The sequence below is a fragment of the Scyliorhinus torazame genome, chromosome 16 (assembly GCF_047496885.1).
Source record: "Scyliorhinus torazame isolate Kashiwa2021f chromosome 16, sScyTor2.1, whole genome shotgun sequence".
NCBI classification, from domain to species: Eukaryota; Metazoa; Chordata; class Chondrichthyes; order Carcharhiniformes; family Scyliorhinidae; genus Scyliorhinus; species Scyliorhinus torazame.
This window is the reverse complement of record NC_092722.1, coordinates 164,977,787-164,994,087: the sequence shown is the minus strand read 5'-3', so window position 1 is coordinate 164,994,087 and position 16,301 is coordinate 164,977,787. Positions and strand designations below refer to the sequence as shown.

The 16,301-nt window shown below is 41.4% G+C and overlaps 1 protein-coding gene across 44 annotated transcripts in view; it reads right to left on the bottom strand.

The window, feature by feature from the left end:
• The window catches only part of tcf7l2 (transcription factor 7 like 2), a 189,764-nt gene that overhangs the window by 110,868 nt on the left and 62,595 nt on the right, over nt 1-16,301 (bottom strand). For 40 of the 44 annotated variants that reach the window (XR_011935519.1, XR_011935520.1, XM_072479381.1 and 37 more), the window contains exon 4: nt 10,516-10,617. The exons of the other annotated variants lie outside the window; for them this stretch is intronic. Coding sequence is in view for 38 of the 40 variants with exons in the window: in XM_072479381.1 (XP_072335482.1) it covers nt 10,516-10,617 (102 nt within the window). In the remaining 2 variants the exon portion in view is untranslated. The remainder of the gene's footprint in view (nt 1-10,515; nt 10,618-16,301) is intronic. 44 annotated transcript variants of the gene reach the window in all.

The following is a 16,301-nucleotide window of genomic DNA, read 5'->3' as shown; positions in this document are numbered from 1 at the left end:
GTGCCTAAACAGCCCTCAGCACGCCAAGTTATTGCAAGAAGTCTATAAAAATAGATCAGTTCACTTCACTGCCCATGCAAGCCTCTGCCTTTTACCATCATAGATAGTCCAAGGTCCACAAGGTGTAGGTGCCTTCATTAACTGCCTGTTCTTTTCCAAAGCAGAAAGTCCTCACTGCTGATAACTATCAAATAACCCCTGCTCTGATGCGGTCATCCATGATCGATGCAGTATGAGAACAGGACCATTCAAGTAAACCATTGGTTATTAAATCCCAAAGAAACCAAAAGCCACGCCTGGCTTGTGGAATTTGTTTTCTGTTTACTTGAATTGTGAAAAACACCCAGCTGTGTGATTACAGATTGCTTCCCACATGTGCATTGGCTACATATAGCAACTTGAGCAGCATACATTCAACTCTGCTTCATTCAAAAGGTGCTTAGTTTCAATATACTGATCATCAAATATATTTTGGAGCAAAAATAGACTTTAATCATCATAGATTGGTGAAAAGACGTCGCAGTATTGAAATTTAGCAATCTGTTAGCCATTGGCAATGAGCAACACACAATGTTGGCAATTAGTATCAACACTGCTGTGCTACCAATTCTCACGACCCCACTGTCTCTAAATGATCAGACTGTATATTCAACATATGGTGCTGGATTAACAGAAATTTCTTCCAACTAAGTATCAGGAAGACTGATGGCTCCATCCCTGCCACAAGTTCCATTCTCTGGCCAGCAAGTCTAACCTTCTCCTCTTGGGCCCAATCAAACTGTTCATAACCTTGGTGTCATAATTGAATTCGAGATGAGCTTTCAACCACATAGCTACACCATCACTAAGGCCATCTATTTCCTCCTCCATAATATCACCCCCTTGCCTCAGCTTACCCACTGCTGAAACCCTCATTCGTGTCTTTGTTACCTCTGGACTTGATTACATTCCCGGCTGGCTGCCCCCATGTTCTAACTTTTATAAGCTAGAGGTCACTCAAAACTCTGCCCAACTTGCACTAAGCGCCATTAAAATCACCTCCTCAAGTGCAATTAGGGATGGGTAACAAACACTGGCCTTGCCAGTAACATGCACATTTCATGAAAGAATAAAAATAATCCGGTGTGCTCCATAACTTACATTGGCAGTGTAGCTTCTCAATTAAAATTTTTTTATCCTGGTTTTCAAATCCCTCCACAGCCTTGCCCCCTCCCGAGCTCCAACCTCTTTGGCCAGGTTTTTGGACATCTGCCCCAATTATCACCTTACATGGCCCAGTGCCAAGTTTTGTTTCATAATGCCCTACTAATGCACTTTGTACAAGCTGTAGGAGTGCCGTAAAACCAGAGCCATAAATGTAGCTGCACGTAAACTAATCTAGTAGAAAATTGAAGGGCTAAAGTTAAATGTTTGATGATATCTTGTTTTGTAAAACAAATTAACCTTTTTTCCAATGACAAGTCACATTCTTCAGTAAAGCACACTCGCCAAAAGCTGTACAATTTCACCCAAGACCCCACAGTGAAATGGATTGCAAGACAAGTGAACAACTGAATCCCGACCTCCCACTCCTGCATTACATTTTCCATAAATTTCACCATCACCCTATCCCTAGTTTCACCAAACAGCAAAAACAAAGGCTTCGGAGTTGCAAGATGTTAGCAAACTAAGGCATTCTACTGAACTGCAGTCAAAGCGTGAACCAACACAAGATAAATGGATTAAAGAGCTCCTATCTTTTCATCAAACAGCATAATTTCAAGGCCCAAGTTCACTTCCAAATTGCTTGCATCAACACAAGTGACGGGAAGCGAGCAAAAAGTAACTAATCATCCAGCAACATACTCCCAATTACTCTCAAAGCTTGAACTTCACTCCTGCATTTTAAACTCTGTGGCATGCACATGCATTTCCCACAGCATTCAAATTTCCCTCAGTATCGCTGGTAAAATTAGAATGGAGCCTAACAATTCAAACAACTCATCAGTCAACACTCTGGATAAAAGGAGGCTATCTTTTGCATCAAAAATGGTGACCATTTTGAAAGAATTAATGTCTGTTGGTAATCACACCAACAACCAGTTTTACACTATTATTTTAACAAAACATGAGCATTCCTCTTTTCTTTAAAAGAGCAACAAAATTAAAACACGTACTAATTTCAGGTAAGTTTATTTGTGGTGCTTCTGTAGATTAGAAGATAGAAGTTGGGTGGCAGGGTGATTAGCACTGCTGCCTCACAGTGCTGGGGTTCGATCCCGGTCCTGGGTCACTGTCCATGTGGCGTTTGCACATTCTCCCCGTGTCTGCGTGGGTCTCACCCCCACAATTCAAAGATGTGCAGGGTAGGTTGATTGGCCACGCTAAATTGCTCTTAATTGGAAAAAAGAGAATTGGGTACTCTAAATTTATTTTTTAGAAGTATATATATGCAACATCTTTCCAAGTCTAGTAAAACTAGCTCCCTTATTCAATTGCAGAGTTGTGGGACGAACAGTTCATGAGCTTATGGTTCTGTTGTCGGGATTAGGAAAACAATTTCAATTTAAACTAGCGTATCTATGCACACGTCGATCCCACCACCCAAACTACAGGAACATGTGCAAACTGTACTTCTATGCATGTTACCACACATATCCACTTTCAATGGAGACGGTGAGACACGAAAAACTGTTAAAAATCAATGCTGTTCGGCAGTCGGTAGATAGGGGGCAGCACTTATGAATGTGACTATTTTAAATGCCCACCTCCTACTTTTCCCAAAATAAAACCTGCATACTCTTAGCAATTTCCACTTAAGTGAAATGATTCCTGAGGAAGTGTTTGACTATCTCACCCGCTTCAACTCTGCTTCGCCCCCCCCCCCCCCACCTTAAAAATATAAAGATGTATTTAAAAAATGAATATACCCTTTGCCAACGAGGATAAGAGCATTACATTGTGTATATTCACTTTTAAGCATATCTGAAATAGAGCCTAGAAGGGTTAACAAAGAGGTACTGTCCTGTTGAATAATCATTTATAATTTTTATTCTTCAGGCTCAGTTACAAATGAACATTCTATGAATGAAAAGGGCTACTTGTTATCGTTCAGAGAGAACACTGAGGGAAGGAAAAAGACATTATTCCCGTTCCAGGGCAGCTCAGAGTGGGCTGTTCTTAACTTCATGTCCAGCGTGACCTCTCAAGTCTATGACTCCATAGTATTAAATTTTGGTTCATCTGCTCATTTAGTTCAATTTGAACAGTCGTTCATTGCAGCTTTTGTTACACGGGGCAGAGGTTTTTTTTTGGCGGGGGGGGGTGCAGATGTTCTTTTCCCACCCGTTTTAAAAGAGGATATGAGGAACAATGCAGTCACATTAACAGTGAGAACAATTTTCAGTCAGCCTGTAAAAGTTGACAGCCATCCTTTAAGGAGCCAAGCCCACCTCCCTCGCCTACCCCCCAGAAAATATCTAACCTCAACCGCACATCTCTCTGCTGCCCATAAAATCCACCAGTACAATGGGAGAATTGTCCAGTGAGCCAGTTTTCTGGAGTAATTGCTTCTTTTTTTGTTTATGGCCTACTTCTAAGGCTGTCAATTTCAGAATCCAGTTGTTAAAATCTGATCTGCTTAAATGCAATTGAACCCGATTCAGGAAGGCTGTGCTTCAATTTTTAGACCAAAAGAATTTCCCGTTGTGTACTTCGGCAAATTCCTTGGAAACATCCCCGGGTTCAGCATGCATCATGTTGCCAGACCTCTATAATAACCAAGCCTGTTGAGACATTACACTGTTTCAGGTCACTTGTGTGTAGAACTGGTAATACCTCTATTCTGCCTCAACGTGGGTTTGTAATAATTCTCTTCCATTACACGGAGGCTACTGTATGCAAGGAGGAAAATATCTCTTCCATTACCTGTCAGTAAGTTACAGGGCAGGTGAAGTGACTTAAATCTAGTTCTGCACAGAACCAACATGGTTACATTTTAGTAACTAAATGAAGCACTAATTGGGATTTCAGGGCTTTCTTGCATTAAACCCACTTGATTTCTGCAACTAAATGCATACACTGCAAAATAATTCACTCGCCTTCAGAAGTACCTTCATAACCAAAGAAATCAAGAAAGGGCTTTCCAGAATACCCCTCCTTTTAAATTCAAGTCAGATAAAAGGTTGCTGCCAAACGCCAATTAATCATTTGAAAGTGTTTTGGTCTGGCTATTTCTGTTCCTCAGGTAAGCCGGCTCCCATCAGTTGCCATCCAGATGGACACAAGTCTGTGCGTTCCATGTTTCCCTGGTTCAAACACTCATCCAGCTCTTCACGGAGTATTTGTACTACGAGTTTATAACACTGTTTTTTGTTTTGGAGGGGGGGGGGCACTTTGTTATCAGGCTCCCATTTTGAAATTGAGACTGCAATCTCTCTTGCTCACTCTCGCATTACTTGTGGAACTGGCAAACGGCTGATGACAGTTCTTAAGGAAACTGTTGGTGTTCTCTCATTCTGTCTTCATTACACAACCCCAATCCAGAAACCACCTTATTTCTATATTGTTTCACGCACAATAACTAATCCTCAATATATTCAATGGTGCAATCAAAGTCAAAACTGTTCATTTTTGTTCTTCTTGAACTGTTTCTAAAATATGCTGTCAAAAACCACATTTAAGCTCAAGACACCTGGTTTGTGAGGGCTTCATTTTTTATCTGACAGGCTGACTAGTGAAATTGGCAAGCATCAGTTTTGTGGCGAGACTACTAGAGAATCTGAGATCGTTCTTCTTACAGCAGAGGTAGCTTGGGGGAGATTTAATAGGTGTTCAAAATTTTGGGGAGCAGGTTTACAGAGTGAATAAGGTGACACCATTTTATCCGGAAGGTGTATTGGTGACAAAGGTAACTTTGGAAATTGTCCATATATTTGAGACAGACGCATCTGCAGATCTATGGAGTTCTAATGGAACTAACTGAAGAGCCTTTTTCAAAATAAATGGCAGAGACTCGAAGGGCTGAATGGCCTTCATCTGTGCTTCATGATTCTCTGAGTGGGACTGATTGGGGTAGCCCTTTAAAGAGGCTGGCAGAGAAACAATGGATCAAATAACCTTCTTATCTGCAGTAAGATTTTACGATTCCTTCAACGTAAACATTATGGCAGACCTTACCCCAGCTTGCCCAAGTTTCTCCCACCATCTCTGAAACCTTACCCCAGCTCGCCCAAGTTTCTCCCACCATCACTGAAACCTTACCCCAGCTCGCCCAAGTTTCTCCCACCATCTCTGAAACCTTACCCCAGCTCGCCAGACAGTTTCTTCCAAGTACAGGGTGTCTCTAGTGGCACTTGTTAAATGACAAGTATAATCCTGAGAAAATGGCATTCTAATGGAGTCCTGTGACCTATGATGGTACTCTTAGGGGCTGGTTTAGCATCCTGGGCTAAGTCGCTGGCTTTGAAAGCAGACCAAGGCAAGCCAGCAGCACGGTTCAATTCCCGTACCAGCCTCCCCGAACACGTGCCGGAATGTGGCGACTAGGGGCTTTTCACAGTAACTTCATTTGAAGCCTACTTGTGACAATAAGTGATTTTTATTTCATTTCTTCTACTTATTTTACTTCCCATGGCCCTCCAAGTCAAGGCAACAACTTGCATTTACCATAATATCTTTTAAGATTGCAAAAACTGACACTGAACTAGTGAAGGAGACATTTGGTCAAAGAGGCAGATTTCAGAAGCATCTTGGGAGAAGTGGGAAGAATTCCCAAGCTTAGGGCTTAAGCAGTTGACGGCTCAGCTACTGATGTTGGGCTTGGGGGTGGTAGAAAGAGATCATAAGTTCTTGGGAGAGTTTTAAGGCTGAAGGGGATTTGGGAGATAGGGAAGGATGAGGGTAGGGTGGAACATTTGAACGTGGACATTGAGGTTTTGAAAATCATACCATTGAATCACTGAATCAAGAGCCAATGTGGATTTGCTTGCACTGGGCTGATGGGTAAACAAAATAACTTGGTGCAAGTTAGGATATGGGCTATACAACTTTGAGCTCAAAAGTTCGAGGGTAGAAGACAGATGAAACCAGAGATACTCCATTCCCGAAGTTAATAAAAGGATGGGAATCCAGTTGTGTTCAGGTTCAACTGGATATGCGACAGCAGAATTTGGGTCTCCAGGTGCACAGTTGTTAGCACTGCTGCCTCACAGCGGCAGAGATCCGGGTTCAATTCCACCTTTGAGTGACTGTATCGAGTTTGCATATTCTCTCAGTGTCTGCATGGGTTCCTCCCACAGTGCAAAGGTGTACAGGTCCTCTGGATTGGCCATGCTAAATTGCCCCTTCGTGTGCAATGGTTAGGTGAGGTTATAGGGGTGGGCCTAGACAGGGTGCTCTTTCAGAGGGTCGGTGCAAACTCCATGGGCTGAATGGTCTCCTTCTGCACTGTAGGAATTCTATTCAGATCAGCCTATAGGAGCGCAACACGGATGCACAGACACCATGCAGTTACAGTGCTAAAACTGGCTCCCAATTCCCTGTAAATTAAACTGGGGGAACGTTTGCTGAAGGGAGCAGTTTCAACCATGTAGATGTGGCACCGACACTGCTCTCCTGTGATATGAACCAAACTAGTGCTTCTGATGTAGAAGTGCCTGAGATGTCATTAGGTGTCAAAGTCAGATTATTTAAATGAATATCACTGGCACAGTATCAAGGGAAAATGTCTTTAAAACTCTGAGGTAAATCAGATCTGTGCAGGGTACTTGATGGCAGTCTCTTGTGCTAGGGTCTAATGGGGAGTCCATCTACAAGTGTGAATGTCTTCTTTCTCATAAATGGTCTGGAATCTTGCGAACCTTCTATTTGGGCTGTCTTTCTGCATCCTTGATAAATCACAATTGTAAGTGACATTAGTTGTTCGGTGCCTTGAGCATTTCTTTCCAATTACATTCTTGAAATAGTGCCATTAACTGCCTCACTAGCTTGATTACCCACTTTGTCCAGCTGTTTTGATTGTGCTAAGTTTGATAGCCAGCCATGTGCATCTACTAAATTGCAAAGCTTCATTTCAATAACTTTTTTTATTTTAGAAAGGGAAGAATATCTGATTTCAGCAATCAATAAAAGACACAAAGCATGTTTTTTTAATAAAATTACACTTTAAATGATGGATAATTATTAAAACTGCTCCGTACTGTTCTTTATGACATTTCTGTGAGCCACAGCAGAATGACCTCTGGCACCAGCATCATGTATTACTTTTACTGCTTGGCTGAAAGTTGCTGCTTCTGGGCCATAACAGCTGCTGAGCGGAGCAGACAGCGTTAAAAGAAAACATGAAATACAGCCAAGTAATATATCCATGATCTGAACTTATCAAAATAAGACTATAATATAGATAGAGCACGCAATCAATGAAAATGAGAAAGGGATAAACAAATTATTGCAGGCAGACCATTTAACTCCAAAATACCATCACGAGGGATGTTGCCAGACACCCTAAACCCATGAATTCCTCAATCACATTTTTTTTTAATGTTTCAACGCATTAAGATTAAGATTATATACGACCTTTTCAAAAAGGCCTTTACACAAAGTACTTTTAGGGTTATGGGGACTGACAAAGAGGTGGGTTAAGCAAGAATACAAGGCTATGTGGTGCAACTGGGTTACTGTGGTCATCTACAATGATGACGAGTACATTTTTGCTAACTCCAGTCACCTCTGAGGACACTGGATTCAGGGATGCTTTCTTTATCTTGAGACATTTAAACAGCACCTTATCAGGCTTGTTTAACTTCCTATCCTTGACTCAGCAGATCATTGTGGCAACATTTACAACAGGGAGTTGAAATATTTGCAAGTTAAGAACAAGTTTGCATGTAGATCTTTTAACATAATTTCAGTTTTGATTTCCAAGTAAATTGTTTGTACTTATCTTCAGTGGTATTTAAAACACTGTAGCTATATACCAAGCTATTAATAGCTTTACCCAATATCTTGAACAAAACAATCAACACAAATCTCCCTGCTTTCGATATATCTTCATGGGGGGGGGAAAGAGAGAGAAATGGAGTAACAAATCAGTTTAAATATTAAATTCTTAGAAAATGAAACTGCAAGATTTGCAAGTCCCACACTATACGGGGAACGTGAGTATTAAAACTTGTTCAACTTCAATCAAACAGTGCAAAAGCATCTGGCATACACACAAGGCCGATCAGTGTTCAGAGGAAGGTATGCTTAGAATTCAGTGAAAAACAACCCGTCACGTTACCAAATTGCAAATGTTGGATGTAATACAGTCACAATCATTTGTATCGCACAGTAGGAAGATTTCCTCTGCTCGCTATCTGTAGCAAAATCATAAACACATTCTTTGTGATTCGGCTTTGAAGAGAAGCATTCTTCACCCCAGAATATCATTGGGCGGTAGCCACACGTTCAAGGCTCTCACCGTTTTGGGGGTTTTGCAGCGTTTGCATTTAGCGAGATGCGAATAGGCAGAGATATGCATGAGCACATGACATTATCAACTCTTCTGCTTTCTAATGGTTTGCACAGAAATTCCATCACACAATTTTCTTTTGGAATTTTAGTTTCAAAATGTTATTACAATTTACCTTCAGTTGAATTTGTCTACAAATATTTTTCCTGGACTGCAACCAAAGTCTTACATTACAGAACTACCCCACATATGGAAGCTTTTCAGTGTCCACATAAAACAAAGCGTTTTCAAAACTATCTCCTCAAAGTCAGGGTAAGATTTAATCAGAACAAGTTGTTGGGAGTGCTGGCACAACAGAAACACCAGACTACACACCTTCCCTCTGAATGCACTTTTCTCAATTTTAAGAGGAGAAAACTCTCAAAATGTAGCTACATTAATTGCCATGGACAACAAGTAAAAGTTTTTAAAAAGGCACTGAAGGTGACACCTTCTGATAATTCCGGGGGGGGGGGGGGGGGGGGGGGTCAGTTACACAGAAGGATTCATATCCAACTATAAATAGGCAGGGCAGTTATCTAAAACACATCCATCTACAACCACTGGGCCAACAATTCTTGTTAGAGAGAAGCAGAAAGAATTATTGCCAAATAAAATAAACAGCTTGACAAAAATAAATGTTTTTCTTTCACTGTCGGCTGATTTTCACATCAATACATTAACAGGAGTTAAGGGGGAACTAAAATCAATGAAAGTCATGATGGATGTTGCCAGAAATCTACCATAAAGCCTGGGCCCAGCATTTCTTTTTAAAAAGACAAACAGCCCCATAATAATATCTTACAAATTTAACAATTGGACTATTAATCAGGGCTTGATGATAACATAACAAAGACAGCACACAGGTGTTTTGTTAGCAGCTGCAGCAGATCACAGTGATAATTGGGGTCAAAGAATAACCTATTGTGCAGTGTTCAGCCCGTCACTGAAGCAGAGCAAAGAGCACTGCGCAGGGTTCACTGGTGTTTGTGAATACAGAACAGGAATGCTGCTGGAAAGGGAAAAGGACATCATGATCTTGTACAACTCTATCGTTACTTTTATACGGGTACTGTTTTTAATATAGGTCCCAAGGTCCATGAGCTAGTTTCCTTGCATTTATCCTGATCAATCTGGCTCGCTTATCACAGAAACAGACTCGCAGGCCCACAGAAATCAGGATCTACCAGTCAGTTGCTAGGTAAGACAGCCATGTTAACAGGATAAATGCTGAGAAATGGTGCATGAATCATGGTCTCCCAGAAGTCACTTTAAGAAATGGGTAATATAAAGTACTAAGTGCCACAACAGCAACACACACTTCTGCTCAGAGTTCTGCTATGCAGCATTTTCAAACTGGAGTGCAAAATTCAATATTACAACACTTAAGCACTTCCAGTCTGCTAGTTAATGGAACTCCTTTATTCTTCACTCAGGTTGTGAACGCATTTCACAAATATTGAGAAAGTTACCTTGCACACACCTCTAAATACAAGGATACCAGTTGAAATGTTTGCATACTTCAGAGGCATCCACTTCACTGCATCAACTGGTAATCTACTTTCCACTAACATTGAGCTCTTTCACACAACCAACACCTCCCCCTTCCCCATAGGGTTCTGAAAAATGAGCCACACCTCAATGTTTTCTGTAAAGATAAGTGAAAGTCAAAAGGAAATTGAAGCAGTTGCTAAAATAACAAGGAGGGCACATCTTTTAAGCACTACATTTTTCTCCCCCTCTTACCAGGGGCCAGAGCCAGCAACCTCAAAGGCTTTGCCCAAGACTGGCAAGTCCATCATATTTGTTATTTTAAAATTTGATGTGCTTCTTCCTGTGGCAAAGGAACATCATATACAATAGTATACCACAGATCCTATGTGTGCTGAAATCTCTGGTACACATTAGCGGCAATATGACAGGTTCTTGGAGCTCATTTACCATCAGTTTTATTCTTGGTAGGCACTACCTTTCTTAAGGAAAGGAAACTTCAAGCTCCAATTTCTCCTACTGAAGCAAAGAAAGTGCAGCTAGCCACTACTTACAACAATATGTGCTGGAGATGGGGACCTAGCATCCTTCAGTCCTTGCCTACCCTGTAGGCTCCCTGCCTGTACATCAATCAATGGCCATTTCATCTGCAGGTACTGGATATGGGAAACAGAATAAAGGAAAATGATTAAATGAAAACAAAAATCCATGAACACAAATGAGCACAAACACAAAATGAGAAAATATAAAGATGAATAATCATAATCAAAACATTTGCTGTGATGAAAAATAATGTCTTGGATATAGATCTGAATACTTGCTTCATCTACCACAACATGTACATTTGTAAGCCAAATATTTATTACAGCAATAAAATTTGGCTAGATGGAAAATTTACTTCCATTTGCAAAAACAGCATCACCCGTTTCCCTTGAATCCTCTTGTTTATTTCCTTTTTACACTTCTAACCAATCTGAGATTATTTCCCAATATACTACACCGACATGCATATGTACACTAGGGGAGTGAGGTAATTAGACCACAATTTTAAAGGACTATGGAGGTTAGGAATATGGTGGGAAAATGAACTTCACATGATTATTTAGGCTGGGTGGGGAGGAAGAATATAGAGTTTAACAAATTGTCAATTTGAAATAATGATCAGTGAAGGAAGGAATTGGGTGGCTCTTCAATGGGTTGCGTTTTAAGGGAGACGAGGACAAGATTTTTAACCTAACAACGTGGGGCGCCATTTGTTAAAAATTTAGAATTATACATTTCCACAATTTCTGTTATCGATACTCTGAAGCGGTAGCAGCCCCACAGCAACAGAATGCCAAAGAAGCGGCATTAACATCAAAGCAATAGAAAGAACTACATTCATCCCCGTGAAACCCAAGTATTACATTCCCGATTACCAAGCCTGGTGAAAGTTCAATCCTCAAATTAAAGTCAACCACATTTAGGTAAAAATATAATTTTCACATTTGTAACACTATTACGTGAATTCCTTTATAGCTAAAAAAAACTCAGCAATGATGAATGAACCATAGAACGCACACGCACATGCACACGCACACACACAAGGATTTTTAATCACACCGACCAGTCATGGAATTGGATACTTTCAGGTGTTCTAGTGATGTTCTTAATTATATATGAAAAAAAACACGCAAAAGATGGTAATATATCATTATTAAAACATAAAAGTCAAAGCCAAAACATGTTGCATGGAGCTCCTTTCTCGATCAAATCCTCATTCCACTTGATGACATTCTAAAATGACCAGTCATTCTTTCATTATAAAATACTCGCCACCATTTGAGCAGCGATCGTATTTGCAAAAGCTGTCCTTGAATTTTTATACGTTCACAGAACAAACTTCATCACCTTGTTGAATGGCTTGGTGACAATGGTTAACAGAGCAATATCAAAAATATCCTCAACTCATCAAATAGTTACAACATAGGAAGCCATTTTTCTTGGCACTTCCATGCTGGCTCTTCGCAATAACAATTTGGTTGGTTCCACTCTCCACCTCCTCTTCCTGTAGCCCTGCAAATTTCTCTTCAGGTGCTTATCCAATTTCTTTTTGAAAACCAATTCCCTTTTGGAATCATTATTGTAAAACTGTTTCAAATTTGGATGGTTGCAATCACATATCAGTCCTTGAAAGCTCACATGCACATATACAGCTTTGGCAACTGCTAGTGTGGCTTTTCACAATCTCTAATGATATGCTAGGAGAGGAAGTCTTATCAGAACCAGTTTTCTAAAAAAAATGTAGCAAGGATTTCTGATTAAAATTTAACATCTTTTCAATTTTGTTACATCCGCTAGATTTATGTTTTGTGAATATTTTAATAGAATGCTTACGGGATAATGAAGTGTACGGAGTCTGATGGTGCATATGAGTGAGTACCGCATCAATACTTAAGGACTTGTATCAGGACTCTTGCCTCTACAAATGGTCGCTTATGTTCTTTTATCCTGCTTTGTGCTGCTCTTGCCAGCACAAGGAGTAGTTGAAGCAAATAGGATAGCTGCATTTATCCCAAGGCAAATAAACATCAGGGACAAAGGAATAGACGGATATGTTGATGGGGTTAGATGAAGGGTGTGAGGAGGCTTGTGTGGAGCATAAACACCAATAAAGCAGATGTTGGACTTGCTTCTGCTTTTTAAATACGGTGCGCCATTAGAACCCAGGTTGACAATCATTTGGATAACTGGTTCTTCGTGGTTCTTAATTTTCTTTGCAATAAACTGCATCAGCTGTGCGATTACTGCCTTCTGCAAATCCTCCAGAACACAATACCAAGATTACCTGAAAAAAAACTAGTTTGTCCCACTAATGATGGAGAACCCACTCCCACCCTGCCACTTGAGGGAGTCTCAAGGGAACCATGATCAAGTATCCCAGTGAAATGATTTTATTTTCCAAAAAGATCAAAGTCATCTTGTACATGTATAGAGGTGGCAAGATCCAACAAACGGCAAATGAGTGGCCTATGCTCCAACTGTTGGTTACAATAATGCAATGGGATCAATTGCCCCTTCCAGTCCAAAAAGATCAAAGTCATCTCGTACATGTACAGATGCGACAGACAGTTTCTGGGTGGCAAGATCCAACAAACAGCAAATGAGTGGCATAAGCTCCGACTGTTGGTTACAATAATACAATGGGATCAATTGCCCCTTCCAGAACATGTGAGTGTAACATTCCCTCCCTCCCATTTGCCCTGCTAAACTCAATACTGCAATTATTAAGTGGTAGCTTAGATTATGATACAAGTCTGACTCAGAGGTTTATGTAACCTACTGGGCTAAACTGTCACCTACAATCTCCACGCACAACCTCAGAAGAACTTCCACCCGAATGAAGAAACAGCACTAATCCTTGTGTTGTCATTCAATGATCTAGATGCATCCAGTTATTTAGGATTAATAACAACGAATTGCATCAATTTCCATTAGCTCTCTATACAGTTGTGCCTCAGTACACTGTTCATTATTTAGATCTACTATTTTGCATCCAATTTTCCCTTTGAACACTTCAATGTTAACTCCTTTTATTCTAGAGTCAACATAACGATTTGCCCCAGTAGGATACCTCCTTTACTTTATAAAACTTCAGAACAAACATTTAATAATTTCCAGAATTAAAATCTGAATGCAAGAATGTTCCTCAAAATCAAAACACAGCATTCAATTTCATATTATGTTACCGGGCAGCACGGTAGCATAATGGTTAGCACAATTGCTTCACAGCTCCAGGGTCCCAGGTTCAATTCCTGGCTTGAGTCACTGCCTGCGCGGAGTCTGCACGTTCTCCCCGTGTCGGCATGGGTTTCCTCCGGGTGATACGGTTTCCTCTCACAGTCCAAAGATGTGCAGGATAGGTGGATTCGCCATGCTAAATTGCCCTTAGTGTCCAAAATTGCCCTTAGTGATGGGTGGGGTTACAGGGTCATGGGGATACGGTGGAGGTGTGGGTTTAAGTAGGGTGCTCTTTCCAAGGGCCAGTGTAGACTCGATGGGCCGGATGGCCTCCTTCTGCACTGTAAATTCTATGATATTATCAACTGGAATAGCAAAGCACACACAGGTAGCATTCTCACTTACTTCATTTTGTGCTTTTCAAGAAAAGCATCATATCTGTGTAATAGAACCTAGTGCCAGCTCACAGATCAAGTGCAACACAAGGCGAGTGAAGCTCCCCCAACATTGCCTTAGAAGAGCCTCTCCTATCTTCTCCACTTTCAATGTCAATTTACCTAGCAAGTGAAATGCAAATTTTAAATCCGTATTTATGTTTATTAATAGGTGATTGTGCTTTGAACCCATGACTGAATAAATCTAGAGTAGATAGGTAGGGTACAAATGTCAAGGGAGCTGGACGGGTTTTTGGAGAGAATGGGCATAGTCGATCCATGGTGCTTTCAGACCCCAGGGGAAAGGGAGTATTCCTTCTTTTCACACGTCTATAAAGTGTATTTGAGGATTTATTACTTTGTAGTGAGCCGTGAGATTTTGGTTGGGGTGGAGGGGGCAGAGTATGCGGGGTTAGATATCCTGCACGGTGCACCCCATTGGCTGGAGATTCGGTTTAGATCGGGACGAGAGCAAAGGCCACGGTGGACGTTTGACTCGGGGTTGTTGGCGGATGGAGGTTTTTTTGTGATAAGATGTGGCCAGCGATTAAGGAGTATGTGGAGTTGAATCAGAATGGGGAGGTGTTGGCAGCCATTGTTTGGGAAGCACTGAAGTGGTCCAGGGGGAAATTATTTTGGTTAAAGCTCATGCGGATAAGGAAAGGAGGGAGGAATATGACCGTCTCATGAGTGAGGTGGACAGGCAGTATTCAGGCAGTAAGGCGAGGAGGAAAAAGTTACTGGGGCAAGTTTGACAGGTTGACAACGGGTAGGGCGGTAAGACAACTGTGTAGGGCAAGAGGGGTGCAATATGGCGAGCCGCATGCTGGCACACCAGTTGCAGAGCAGGCCACGTCCAGGGAAATATTGAAGAAACAGACTGGGGCTGGTGATGTGATGCCAGTGCCTGGGAAGATAAACAAATCTTTTAGGGAGTACTACCAGGGACTGTACAAGGCAGCGGAGGGGGGGCGGTTTCTGGACGAGCTGGAATATCCCCAGGTGGAGGAAGCAAAGAGGCAGGCGTTGGAGGAGTCCCTGGGGTTGAGGGAGGTGCTGGGGAAGGCCCCAGGTACCTGGCGAAATGTTGTAAGGAATTTGCGACGGATCTGGCACCACACCTGTTGCGGGCATTTACTGAAGCGCTGGAGAAGGGGGAGCTGCCGGAGACGATGACGCAGGCAGTAATCACACAAATCCCGAAAAAGGGGAAGGACCCGGTGGAATGTGGATGTATAGGCCCATATCACTAACTCTGCGATCAGTTACTTTTCAATGTAAGAAGTCTCACAACACTAGGTTAAAGTCCAACCGGTTTATTTGAAATCACAAGCTTGCGGAGCATTGCTCCTTATATCAGAAGAAGTGGAGGCAGAGGGGCCGTCATTGTCCTTCTTCGGTTGTCGTACACTCAACCATAATCAGGCATTAAAAGGAGAAGAAACCCAGAAAATATGATCAAAGTTAAATTGTCATTTTGAGGGATTTTGGAACTAGTAACATGCAAACTGTGAATTCAATTTTTTAGATGGGTGGGGTTCTTGATCATGTTTAAATGTTTTTTAAAAAAGGAAGGCAAATCTTGGAGGCTGACTGGATGAGTGCTTTTTTGGATAGCGGCCTCTATCTAATAATTGGAGCATGTATACAAGTTATACTGTCGCCATCCAAGAGTTAATGCACAAAAGGTTTCTTTGTTGCCGCTTTCTTAACTATGCAGCTAAGTCAGTTTAACAACTATTGAGTGCAGGACTTCTAGTCGGGTTACCTAACAAATGGATTTGTGCAGAGGAAGCCAGGGGGAGGGCTGGGTCCTCAACTTGCTACAGATTTGATTTACGATTTCATATTTTAATCAAAATGGTTGCGAAATAAAACAAAGCGCACAGCCAAAAGTTCCACAACCGGCTGATCTGCTTTTTTGGGGGGTTTAACTTTATTGCCAATGCAACTTATATGCCTTGTTTCTTTACCTGAACCACATGTTTTATGTGTCTGCATTTTAGTGCTGCTAGTCTGCACAACATGTAATTTTCAATTATGTTAAGGCATAACAAGATCACTGCTTGTAGTGCCTTGAGAGTGTGAGGAAATGAGACTCAGCCCTACTGCAGAGATAGATAACCAGAACCAGATGGGCACAAGCAGTCCTACAGAGTTACGTAGCAGTAACCACCCCACAAACA